The following is a 13,626-nucleotide window of genomic DNA, read 5'->3' on the forward strand; positions in this document are numbered from 1 at the left end:
TTCTCCTGGAGTTCTACTGTATGTCACATTGAATGACCTTAGACAACTTTCTGTACTATATGAAAAAAGAAGAAGGTACCACAAATTGCCTACTTTTATTTATTGGAAGGCAATATGTTCAGAACAGGGAGAAATTGATCTCCTTTGAATTGATATTTATTCTATTTATCTGAAAACTCTTTTTATTGTTTTCGTGTAACTTTGTTCTTATCAGTCCATGGAAAACATCATCCAGCAGGTCGGAGCTCCTCAGCAGCGCTGTGTCACGCACATCCTCATATGTGAACGTTGTGCGTTAATGACGCAGCTGATCAGCTGATTCTGGCCTGACGCTCCTTGCATCAACGCGACACAAGAGTGTGATGGTCAAAACATAGATAGAAAGACACAGGAGCAACCGCAACGACATCCACGAAGCTCTGTGTACAGCGACTCTCTGCACCACATAGAGGATGTGCACAGAGCAACACTGGACTCTAGCTGTTTCTCTCCCTCATACACACTTTACTTTGCATTTTCTTTCAGTGGCTGTTAATATTGAAAGTTGTTTACTGCAGCTGATCTCTGCGTGTGTGTTTGCACCTGCTTGTCACTCGTACTTTTGCCACTCGTACTATTTTCCGGTGCAGAAACAATCACCGCAAACAGTTCCAGATTTGATTACTTGTATTGCGCTCACTGCATTAATTTATTTGCATTTCCTCCTTACGCCCTTTATGAGATCCGCCTGTTTTACATATTCATCACAGGGAAACGCACTGAATGAAATGTGAGCACAATGCGATGCACAGGACACGCGCAGTCCTGATTCCCTGGGGTTTTGTACCCCTTATTAGCGCGTGGTGTGACATTTGCACATGTTTTAATACCCCTAAACCTTTACTGAATCCGCCCTATTGTGCGTTGTGTGATTCCACCAGTTGCTTTGTTAATATGTTTTTAAATAAAGTGGTTTCTTTCATTTCCACTTTTTCTTTATGTTTTTCTGCTGATTTTTCACAACCTCCGAGCACTCAAGTAAGTTCCTTCGGTTCTTCATATTCTTCTGCAGCCTTGTCAATATAATTCTATAACCCGTGCACTCTAATACAATGTTATAATGCCAACATTCATGTACTTGTTGTTTTAGTTATTAGTCTATAACTAAATGTTGGATAGTTTAGTTAGTCAACAGTTCAGCTACAGAGTCTACACAGGTTTCTGTCTGGTATTCAGTCTATTCCTCAGCAGCAATTTCTAAAAGTGGGTTTTCTATTTGTAGAGCGAACGTGAAGGTTGCTTGTGTCCATGGGCTTGCAGAACATTTCTCCGAACTAATGCACATTTTGGCTCACTCCACCCAAGATCTCAAAGCTATGACCTTAATTTAAAGCTGCTACCCACAATGCATTGAGCAAAAATGTCAACAAGCGGTGTTTGCAGTGGAGGTGAAAACAAACTTTCGAGCTGCAATTTCAATCTTTTTCCAGAAAATGATCTTTGATTTATTGATTAATGAGGCCTTATATGGAGTTATCTGATAAACATTATTGTGGGTAGAAGCTTTCATTTTCAGATCAAGCAGATGTTTAGCTAGATCACGTTTGCAAATGTTCTTGTTAAAAGCCACTTTCATAGCATTTTCAAAGCTAAATTGTGGGATAAAAGGCAATTAAAGAAACATCCTTGAATTGTCTTCACCACACTATCAGTTACAGGCCGCTGGGACCTCATATTGGCACACAGAGCTTAACGGCTTTTGACTTTAATGAGATCATCTGTTTGTCAGGAGGCGAACAAACACATTCATAGCCAATGTAACTGTACCTATAAACCTAACTGTCAGAACACGCGCGGGCACAGAAAGAACGTTCAAAATCCACACAAATAATCAATGTTTTTTTCTAGGCTAAGAAGAAAAAGAAAACAAACCCTGTCAGTCATCTGGCAATTCTTGTTACACTGGTTGCCAGATAAGTGGTACCAATAGTTTTGCAAATGGTTCTGGTGGCCCTGTTTACCCTGCTCAGAAGTCAGGACACACAACAGAGATGGTGACCTATTCACATTGCTTAGCAACAATGATCGAGCTGTGTCCCTGGACCAAATCCCATCACAGTGTGTTTGTTTGTCTTTCGCAATGTACGGTTCAAACGAACAACAAAAAAAGAGCAGAAACAGCAGATATTATTTCAGACCTTCTTTAAATGTTCCCTCATTACTGTGTTTGAAAAATAAATATTTGAGCTTTTGACCACAGTTGAGGTGAGAGAAGACAAAGTAACAGTTTTAATTCATGTATTTGTGTGTTTTCACACAGTCCTCCCACTCGTGGCCTCAGCTCCTGATGGATTTTGTGGTGCAGAGCTTCTAAATGTCCTCAGTCAAAGTTTCAAGAATGGGCAAGTAAGTCAGTCCAAACCCCATGGACACAAAACTTTTCATCATTTTGTTTTATTGTTGCCTCAAAAAAACTAAAACTTTTATTTCATATCTGTTTCATTTATCCAATTGGCTGCCAAAAAGTAAATGACTGTTTTTGAACCGATGTGAGCAGAGCAGCCTTTACGTTCACACTGCAGACAAATGCGACCCAAATCTGATCTTTTTGCCCATATGCGACCTGTTTATGATCTGTTAAAGACAATCTGAACAACACAATTCCGATTTCTTCAAATTCGACCCAGGTCACTTTCATATGTGGCCCTAAATCCGATGCGTACCTGATTCTTTGCAGTGCGACTGCAGTCTGGATGGCCGAGGAGCTTTCTATCCAACGCAAAAACGTCATAATCCTAATAATTAATTAATAATTTTTGAAAATTATTTGTTCCTTTTGTCTTTTGGAAGTTCGAAATGAACTCTGCATTGTTGAAGCCGCTGACATCCCTATCCCACCGCTCTTGACTCCGACTCTATAACCAAACACACTGCAGTAAAGATGTAGCCGCATCACAGCAAACGGAAAGAGCAATAAACTTGGATCTCTTCTTTTTCACTCTCCTTAAAGTTATTGTATGTAGTGCTGACTTCTGTTGATTTCTGTCCGACATACAGCTCTACACTGGAAGCCTCTTTGTTTACTTCCATTAAGTTGGGGCGGCAGTAGCTCAGTCCGGTTCAAGGCCCGGTGTGGACCAAAAATACAGAAGTTGTTCTGGTAGCTAAAGGTGCCCTTGAGCAAGACGCCGAACCCTTTTGGAAGTTCGGCGTGCGCTCCCTTCATAGTAAAAGCAGCCTCCTGTTTGTGCATGTGTGTAATTCGGAAGCATGTCCTTAAAATGACAAAGTGTAAAAACTCAAATTTCCCTCTGGGATTTATAAAGTATTTCAAATTCAAAACAACATAGGACCTCTTCTGCGCATGCGTGTCACTTCAGGGTGGCATTACGTTCATACTCCAAACTGATTAAAAATGCACTTAATATGTAATATGAACAGTCACACACAAAAAATGGGATCTTATGAAAATGTCTGAATTGTGCATTAAGACCTGCAGTGTGGACATAGTGACAGGTTATATAAGATACAGAAAGCTCCTGCTTGGTTAAGTTTTAAGGAAAGGGAGATGCTGACCCCCACAACCCTGAACAAGAACAGTGGGTCATAAGATTAATGAATGCACAAAAAAAAAAAAAAACAGCTGTGATAAACATCTGTAACATACTATGATTGCCCTCTTGGGAGGTCTGCTTATTTCTCACCTTTAAGTAAACAGACTGTCCATTGTCAAAGGTTTTTATTTGTAACAACATTCCTTCTGATGTAGATCACTTCCAAGGTTCAATCATGAGATGTACGAGTTTCCTAGTGGAGCTTCCTTGTTGTGTTCCCTTCACATCATGTCGAGAGATTCATTGTTAGATTGTGGAGGGCCTTCCGGGATGAGAGTTATATGAGTTTAATGAGGAAATTACCTGATAAAAATGTGGTTCAATGAAATCATGGCTAAAGCTTCCTGTATTTGCACCTTAACCTTTTCTATGTCCTTGCCTTTCCGAAGGAGGCACCAGTGAACCGATCCAAAAGAACAGTGGATGAATCAAAGACCAGCTGCCTCCTGCACTTCCATGTAGACTACCTCTTCTTCAAGAAGTTCAAGTCTGTGGAAGCTGTCGTGGCTCAGGTGAGACCAACGGGTAGTGCTCAAAAGTCTGAACATCAATGCCATTCTTTACTACACAGTCCTGCGTGAGGTCGCATTGTTGGTGCTTTTTCTGTCCCTACAAAAATAGATTGAAGAGCCCAAAGAATTCCCTGAAGATTTGTATTGTAATGGACAATTCATCTGGACATTTCCAAGCATTTCCTGGCCTCCTGGCACCAAACAGGCTGTTTACAATTTTGCAGAGAGTTCATTGTCCTGGATTATGACTTTGCCTGTTTCAAATTAAAGATTACTTGACCTGATTCCCAAATAAAATAAGCAATATGAACATTGCTTCATTATTTTGATTAGAATAAACCCTAAAACAACCAAAATCACCAAAAGTTTAGCCAACCATGTGAAAAACATTGACAACATTACATTTTTTGAGCCCCAGACATTGTTCAGATCTTTGTTCTAGTTTTTAAACAGTTCTAAACTAAATTAAATCATTGGCGTGTATGATTTCCTCACAGTGTGAGTCACTTTTAGTTCAGTTTACTGAAGATACAGCTACAAAAATATTTTTGAATATTCTTTTTCTCTTTGAATCTTGTTGGAATATCAGATATTTTGTTCAAATTAACTTTCACTGAAGGGGTTTCATGGTGTCAAGGAATTCATTTTGAAGAACTTAAATATGTGAATGTTCCAGCCATCATCACTGTATCAGAAATGAAGTTGCACAAGACAAAATTTGTATTGCACATTTTATACACAAGGCAACTCAATGTACTTCACATGATTAAAAATACAACAAAAAGGATAATCAATTAGAAAATATCACTTTTTTAAAAAAACAATGAACTTAGATTTAGCTACGGACAGTAGGACGCTGTGTATCCTTGACTGGATTCAAAATTTTAAATATTTGTGGTCAAGTTTGGATTTTACCAGTGAGGTCAAATGGTCAGGTTTGGCAAGAGTGCTGCAACAATTACAAATTTAAATTTGTTTAGTATTCAATATGCATTATTAATGTTTTTTTTATTATTATTTTTATTTATTATTTCATTTGATAGGAGAGGAGATTCAGAAATTCGAGTTTCATCCTTTAAGGCAGGGGTGTTTAACAGATTTTAGTTCAGGGGCCTCATACGGACCAGTTTGATCTCAAGTGGGCCACGGATTTTAGCAGAAAAAGAGCAATTTCAACATTAATGTGCCCTAGTTTGCACTTCCAGGTATAAATTACATATAAAGTATCTGAGCATGAAAATATGTGACTTTAAACTTAAATTTACTTACATTTGATGGATATTATGAACAATTGATATTCAATTTAGGAGAATAATTTAAGAAAATGAGCAGGATTTTTTGAATAATTTTGAGAGTCAAAAATGACTGCCATGATGTGATATAACTATAAGCATGGGTAAATTGTATCAATGTGTATTTGGAGGGGCTGAAATATCTACAATTGAATTAATTTGTATTTTAACACAATGATACATGTTTTTTCTGTCATGTTTACCTCCTTCTGCAGGACGAATTAGATTCTCAAAAGGGCTGGATTTAGCCCCCGGGCCTTGAGTTTGACACATGCGTCTAGGGAACTCCCAGCATTTTAATCAAGTCCATTGTTTTTTTTCTTGTGTGTCTTACATTTAAGTTTTAAATAGGGGTGTCCCGATCCAATATCAGATCGGGACGCCCCTATTATTTCCACATTTTCCGATTTCATTTTTTATTTATTTTATTCAATTGTAGAATACTGTAGATATTATGTTGAAGGTTAAAATGTATGTTACCAATTGGTTAATAATAAATGGGTCAGTTTTTCTCATACTGATGCTGACTATTGTTCTCTGTTTGAGTAACATCACTTGATCAAGCCTTTTCTAACATTCCACACTACAAAATGAGTAATTATTGTTTTTTTATTATTATTATTATTATTAAAGAAAACAGAGAGATACAAAAAAAAGGTAAAAAAAAAAAAAAGTCTGTATGATTCAAGCTGATATCAGATCAATATCGGTATCGGCCGATATGCAAGGCTGCAACATCGGTATCATATCGGAAATTAAAAAGTTGTATCGGGACATCCCTAGTTTTAAATAAAACATCTTTGTTTTTAAAACAAAGGTCAGGTAATGAGTGTTCTGACTTTGTTCTCACTGGAGCCCGTCCTACTGTTTTGTCCTCTTATCACCTCCTCTGACCCTCCTGGGATTCTTTCCTCTACACATATAGTACACACACACACACACACAGGTTGTTGTTGTCCCTGGGTCAGTGCCAGAGCTTTGTTACACTCTATGACGAGAAAGCTAGCTGTGAGAAATGCTTGGATGTGATCTTTGAGTGTAAATAGACAAGTGAGTGCTGTTGTCACCCGCCGCTGAAGTGTTTTTAATGTCTCCTACACCCAAAAGGTCAAACTTTACACTTATAGAAGTTTCCTAGCAGGCTGTACCTTAATGCCCGACTGTACCGGGTCAGAATGTGCATGTGACTGGATGGCACGTGCAGGGCTGAAGGTCTGACCAATCGTGCACTTGTTTCTGAGAGGTTTTCCTTTCACAGAATCCCTGACATGATCTTTAAATATTACTTGACCTGGGTTTATTGCTGCCCTGTGGGTTGATCCGCTCAACGTAGTCATAGAACAACAGATTTAGAACTTGCATGTAAATATACTACATGGATGAGTTAATGGAGTTATATGTTTACTCTGCAAACACAACTCAATATTTTGGACAAACCTGTGTACGATGAAGATTTACGCTGCAGCAAAGCCATCAAGGAAATCCTCTCCCATTGTTTTCAACAGCCAATTGTTGAAAACAAATTGGGACTTTGTGTATGATTGAGCTGCTCAGCTGCAAAATCGATTTTCCGAAGGATGGTTACATCAAACGCACATTTGGAAAAAAAAGATCTCAGTCGTCCTCTTATCTATGTTCACTGGGCTTCTAGTCAAAGGAGGGGTTTCTTTTCATGGCCAAACAGGAGCAGATAAATGAGAACAGAGGGGCTTCTTTGTATTGCAAGAGTTATATCTTTTTGTTCAAGAATAAAAGTTTTGAAAGTTTGTGAGAGGTAATAAAGTAAGTAAGTAAGTAAGTAAGTAAGTAAGTAAGTAAGTAAGTAAGTAAGTAAGTAAGTAAGTAGTTTATTTATCAAGCGCTTTTTGCAGATAAAATCACAAAGTGCTGTACTGAGTTGTGGCAAGAGTACAAGTGCAACACAATAGAATAATAAAACAAGAGTGCATAAATATCATAAGGACAGCAACAATTAAAGGACGAATAAAAATTCAAATCCAGTTAACTAAAAGCTTTACTAATAAATGAAGTCTACGAAAAGAACGAAAAAGACGTCTTAGCCAAAGTAGCAACCCAGATAGCACGCATACGTCTCGTCGATGTCGGCCTCAGATCGTGCGTCAACATTCTACTCCTAATGCGTCATTTTGTGTGTTTTTCCCCCCAAGTCGGTGATTGTACCACTTATGAAATTGTAGAACTGTAAAATGTCACTTCCATGAAGCTGTTTTTGTGCTGGGGCTCTTTTGGCTATGCTGCTGAAAATACATGTATGATCATGAACTGTGTCTCTTTATTTTGTCCACACATAATAAGCTATTTAGTGGTAGTATAATGTTTTTGTTGTTGTTGTTGTTGTAATATTGCCATATTCATCAGATTTAAGTAAATACTCGACTATGGATATGGAGATATTTATACTAATTGAAAGATTCGAGGTAAATAAAGGTTAATATAAGCTGTAGAGAGGCCGCGCTGAACATCTTTAATACATCGTCCAAACACCAGCCAAACGTCTGCCCAATGAGCAAACGCTCTCCATAATACGTCTCGCCGATGCAACTTCATTCATCGTGCCGACGTCAGCGAGATGTATGTGTGCTATCTGGGAAGACATGCCCAACACACAACAAACACATTTTAATTTAGTTCACAACAACTGAATCTGGAGTGGACTTAAAGACATAGATGTAGGTATATATTACTAACAAACAGGACACATTTCATTCAACTAAGAAGAAAAACTGCAAGATAGAAGATAGGGAGCCATGTAAAGTTGAGGTGAAAACCGCAGTGATAACACTTTTTGCATAGGGGAATTGTGGTGGTGTGATCCATCTACAGCATGAATTGAAAAGACCTCATGACAGTTGTGAAAAAGTGAAAAAGTTATTTACCCGTTACACACTTTGATCCAATCTGGCAGTGTAGAGTTTGATTAATACGACACTTTTCCATGTTAGAATTAAGCTTGAAGATATATTTTCAATCGTTTCACTTTTGAGCCACTCAGGGCTAATATTGGACTGTATTGTAAGCTATTGTTATTAATGATAATAATGATTATTTTTTCCTGTTGTTTCATTTTGTTTAGATTTCCTCTTACATCAGGGCAGTAAATGACATCTACGACAAAGTGGACTTTGATGGGATCAAGCTGATCAACTTTAAAGTCAAGTCTCTTCGTGTAAGATTCTCCTGCACTATTTCACTGGCACTCTTCTCTTACTAATCCTGCTTTTCATACCACTAAATTATGACCTTGTTGAATAAAATGGGCTAATTTGGAAGAGGACTGTGATGAGGGTAACCTGGCTAATAAATCAGTCTTAGGTTCAGGTTACGTCTTTTTTCATACTTCCTGTTTTCTCTGGACGTCCAGGAGTATTTGTGTTTTAACTGTGTGTGACTCCCACCAGGTGATGAATGAGGAGGATAAGAAGGATCCTTTGAATCCTCTGTTCCTGGGGCCTGAGAAGCTGCTAAGTCTGTACTCAGAGAACAACTGGAATGATTACTGCCTGTCATACCTGCTGACCAACAGGGACTACAGTGGAGTGCTGGGCCTGGCCTGGGAGGGCAAAACCAGTGAGTCTGATCCTCAGTCACACCTTGGCCTAAAGCACACGTTTTCGTTACAGATTTTTGCAAAAAAAAAGTGATATTTCTAAATGTCGACAAAGTATAATTGCACTTTGAACGTATTTCCGTTTATTGTTGTTTTGGGCAGGAGCCTCGTAACTCTCGTGAAATCTCATCCCGCGAGACTTTGCTGCAGGAAGATGGACGCTCCAAACCACTTTGTGTTCCGTTGTTGTTTCACGTCTAATGTTGCAGTAATCATTTTAAAGCAAAACGCTTAGAAATAGCCGGAGATAGGCACCGGCAAACCCCCGCAACCCTAAAAAACAGGGACAAGTGTGTCTGAAAATGAAGGAATGGATGCTTAGAAATGTCCCGGGCTCCTCTTCTTTCTACACGCCATGTTTTCTCGAAGAGAAGTGGTCATGTGACCATGTACATCACGTTCTGTGACGTGTACTTGCTGAAAAAGTGTATCCATAGTGCTTTTGCGACGCATTTCAATATCGAAATGTCTGAAATACCTCCTCTTGAAAGCATAAAAACTTTTTAGCGATATTTGAGGGTTCTTTCCAAAATTCAGGTGTTTCCATTACAAGTCTTTATTTACATTTTCCGCATTTCCAAGGGTAATGGAAATCCAGCTATTCAGACATTCAGACAACCACAGTGATCAGTCAAGCTGATAAAGCAATGGGGTGTTACACTATAATGTTTTATATGACTGTGGTAAAGCGAGCACAGCAGTGTTGCATTGCAAAGTGATGCCTTGTCATGGTTTTTGGTGGTGTTGGGAGAAGATCTGCAGAGAAACACAAGCAGGAGGCATGAAAGGTGGAAAAACTTAAAGTCCATTTAATGGGAACGCGCGCGCGCACACACACACACACACACACACACGAGGATGCATAAGCTGAACCCCTCAGAGTCAGTATGAGCCCTCGGAATTAGTAAAACCCCTCGATGTCAGAATTACCCCTCAATGTCAGTATAATCCCTTGGAGTCAGTATGTGTGTCTAATGTAAATTGTATTAATCATGTCTAACAGCAAGAGGTGTAATGGAACCTGTCCTTTCATGTCACTGTTCCAATATGTTTGAATTTGATTTTTACTTATATATACCTGTATATATAAATATTAAAATAAACATTTTTGCCAATTAATTAATAAAATTACAAAAATGCCAGAGGATGGCAGGAGTGTCTTATAGTATTCATTTGCTGGGGCAACCTGGTTGGTTAAAGTCAGATCTGATATCTGACCAATATCACTTCTATAATAAGCCTATACATTATCTCTATTCAATTACAGACAAAACAGTAAACAAGACTAAAACAGGAAGAGAAAAAAAAACAACTAATAGCTTAGAAAAGGCAACTCTAGACCATGACAGCCAGAGGACTTTATGCAAGATTTTTTAAGGTACTTTTGACAATGAAGTTAAGATCAATGCTGAAAAGTGTGCATGAATTCATTCCTTTCCCAGTTCTGTTAGATCTTGTTTGTATTTCTGATTGTGTTTCTGTTCTTTTGAACACACCTCCAATGTCTCCAATAATAAAAAGAGCGTATTGACGAGCTACTTGCAGCAAGTGCCATCAGATATCTTGTAGCAGTGACACATCTAAAATGTGATCGACATCAGTCTGAGATGTGAATCTCAGTGTTTGTTTCTCTGATAAATCAGAGGCATGAAATCTTAGACTGGTACTGTATATGGTATCACAGTGAAGCCCTGCACAAGGTCTGACAGTAGGATAGTCCTTCCTTACATGCTGGTCTAATCGAGAAGAACAATATTTAATAAATGCAGAGCTTTGGTCCTTCAGGAGCCTGGTTTGGCCCTCATCAGTGATAAACACTATAGAGGCGTATATAATCTCTCACGATATTCCTGTGGTGTTGTGAATTGGAATGCAGTGTTTTGACACTGGAGAAGAATTGAAGGTATTGTGTCATGATCTCCATCCAGGAAAAACACAACCATGAAACGGATACACATAGGTCGAGTTTGGGAAAAGTATAGGAAAGAAGAAAAGGGAAATGTTTTCAAGCTTTGGCTCCGCTTGAGACTCTGTGTGAAGCTCTGTTGATGTGTCAAAACACAGTTTCAGCTTTGGCTCCCAGGACTTCCCAGAAGACACATGGAGGAAAGAACCAGGCCTGGAAATCACAATAACTCTCCCACACTCAATGGCTCAATTCAGTTGTTGTGGTTTTTTTCTTAGAATATCATTTTAATGAGTAGATTATCAATGTGTTAATGTTACTGTAAAATTAGACTAGAATATATTAGATAGACTTTATTAATCCCTTGGGAAATTACGTTTCCAGCAGCATTACAGAAAGAAAAGAAAAGCAGCAAACAGGGTTGAAATAATATGTAAATACAGAAATACAAAAAACAAGTTAGGTGATAGAAAAAAAATACTGCTCCTCCTCTGTCTATCTGTGACCCCTCCTCCCCATTTGCATATTAAATGCATATTAAATATCCATCCATCTTCATACCCGCTTATTCCCGTTTAACAGGGTCGCGGGGGTCTGCCAGTGTCAATCTCCGGCTCTCATAGGGCGCTGGGCGGGGGCACACCCTGGACAGGGCGCCAGTCCATCACAGGGCAACACAGACACAGACAACCATTCACTCTCTCATTCACTCCTATGGGCAATTTAGAGACTCCAACCAACCTTACAGTCATGTTTTTGGATTATGGGAGGAAGCCGGAGGACCCGGAGGAAACCCACGCAGCACGGGGAGAACATGCAAACTCCACACAGAAAGGACCCATGTCCACCCCAGGGCTTGAACGCAGGACCTTCTTGCTGTGAGGCGGACGTGTTAACCACTAACCCACCGTGCGCCCTGCATATTAAATATTTAATTAAATGGATTTTAAAACTCATGAATTGGGAACCCCTGCTTGAGACTATAATGTAGTAACAGCAATTATTTTTACTGATTTGTTCTGCGTGAACACAGTAATTGACAGTGTACACATAGCAAATGATAAGTGGAACAAAATACAATAAATAAATAAAAGTACTCATCATATCGGACAAAACTGTACAATGTTAAAAAAAAAAAGCTTAAAATGCAGGTAAATTAGTCTTTTGCATGTTCTGCTGTGTGTGTGTGTGTGTGAGCGTGTGTGCGTGTGTGTGTGTGTGTGTGTGTGTGTGTGTGTGTGTGTGTGTGTGTGTGTGTGTGTGTGTGTGTGTGTGTGTGTGCGTGTGTGTGTGTGTGTGTGTGAGCGTGTGTGTCAATACATTCAAATCACGTGTCATTGTTGTGGCCTGCAGTTCACGCCCCCTGGTTTAACCAACCAAATGCAGTGTGTGAGATAAGTTGCACACACACACACACACACACACACACATACACACACACACACACACACACACACACACACACACACACACACACACACACACACACACACACACACACACACACACACACACACACACACACACACACACACACAGCTCCCAGACATCTTCGAAGTAGAAAACACATTCCACAGTGTCGTTGCCAGGGCAACACTTCACGTGAGAAATACGCGCACGCACACGCACAGTGACACTGCCGTGACTTCTCAGCCTCATGTGACACTTCCACGGTGGGAGCAGTGAGGGATAAAGTTTGACCTCTGGGATTCAACACACTCGACCTCTGCCTCCCTCTAACCTACTTAGACCAGTTTATTAATGCCACTGACTAACTGGGAGCCTTTAACCACAGGACTATAAACCTCCACACTCTCTGATGTCTCATGCAGCCATGACAAAGCACACACATGAAGATACGCACAACACAACCCCCATCACACAGCAGACCAGACCCCTCCTCTGGACCTCTGACTGGTGTGTTCACATGTCGGCACAGGATGGGGGGTTGGGCCCCAGCGTCACAGGCTTTCAAAGCAGAAAAATTCCTTCTGCTTGTTGTGAGAGAAATAGAAGTAAATACCATAGTGGATTTCCTTTTAAAAAGCTTCATATAAGTGTTTTTTTTTTTTTTTTAAAGTTTTAAATAAACCCATTAATAACACAACAGAGTACAGAGTATGTACACTTCTCTGTTCATCCAACCTTCAAACACATACTCATTTGGCCATAATTGACAACTCTACATAAGCTCCTCCCACTATATGAATATATACTTCCAACGCGCACTGTAATAGTTCCATTTAATGTTTGAATCTGAGAAAATGCCAACTGTTCACTGTTGTGTAAGTACGTGTATTGTGGGCTTGTGTGTGTTTCAGTCAACAAAATACAAAAAAATATTATATTTGACTAAATGTTTAGTGAGTTTCATCAAATTTCTTCTACTTCTATCATGTAACTGTTACTTCATGTGTCTCAACTTCCCAGACAAAGATTACTTCTGATTGGCCTCAAACCTCAATCTTAGCCACTGATCGGTAAAAACTACTTGTTTACGTATCATTTTAGTCTTGAGGAGCATTTCTGTCTGTGTAAGTAGTCCAGAGGATTGTTTGTTCCTGAGGACCGTGTTTGTGCAGAAAGCTTATAATAGGGCTCTTTCATTGGAGCTCCTCTCTGTAATGGCCAACCCCACTCTGCTAAGCCTGCCAAAAATCACAGGTGTCTAAAGCAGCCTTCCTTCTAGGAAACC

The 13,626-nt window shown here is 39.4% G+C and overlaps 1 protein-coding gene across 2 annotated transcripts in view; it reads left to right on the forward strand.

Annotated features, from left to right (window-relative positions):
• LOC114461391 (disintegrin and metalloproteinase domain-containing protein 10) overlaps positions 1-13,626 on the forward strand; it is a 33,366-nt gene that overhangs the window by 5,072 nt on the left and 14,668 nt on the right. For both annotated transcript variants that reach the window (XR_003673833.1, XM_028443385.1), the window contains exons 5-8: positions 2,300-2,385; positions 3,983-4,105; positions 8,492-8,584; positions 8,817-8,985. Coding sequence is in view for 1 of the 2 variants with exons in the window: in XM_028443385.1 (XP_028299186.1) it covers positions 2,300-2,385; positions 3,983-4,105; positions 8,492-8,584; positions 8,817-8,985 (471 nt within the window). In the remaining variant the exon portion in view is untranslated. The remainder of the gene's footprint in view (positions 1-2,299; positions 2,386-3,982; positions 4,106-8,491; positions 8,585-8,816; positions 8,986-13,626) is intronic.

The sequence above is a fragment of the Gouania willdenowi genome, chromosome 4, assembly GCF_900634775.1.
Source record: "Gouania willdenowi chromosome 4, fGouWil2.1, whole genome shotgun sequence".
Lineage (NCBI taxonomy): Eukaryota > Metazoa > Chordata > Actinopteri > Blenniiformes > Gobiesocidae > Gouania > Gouania willdenowi.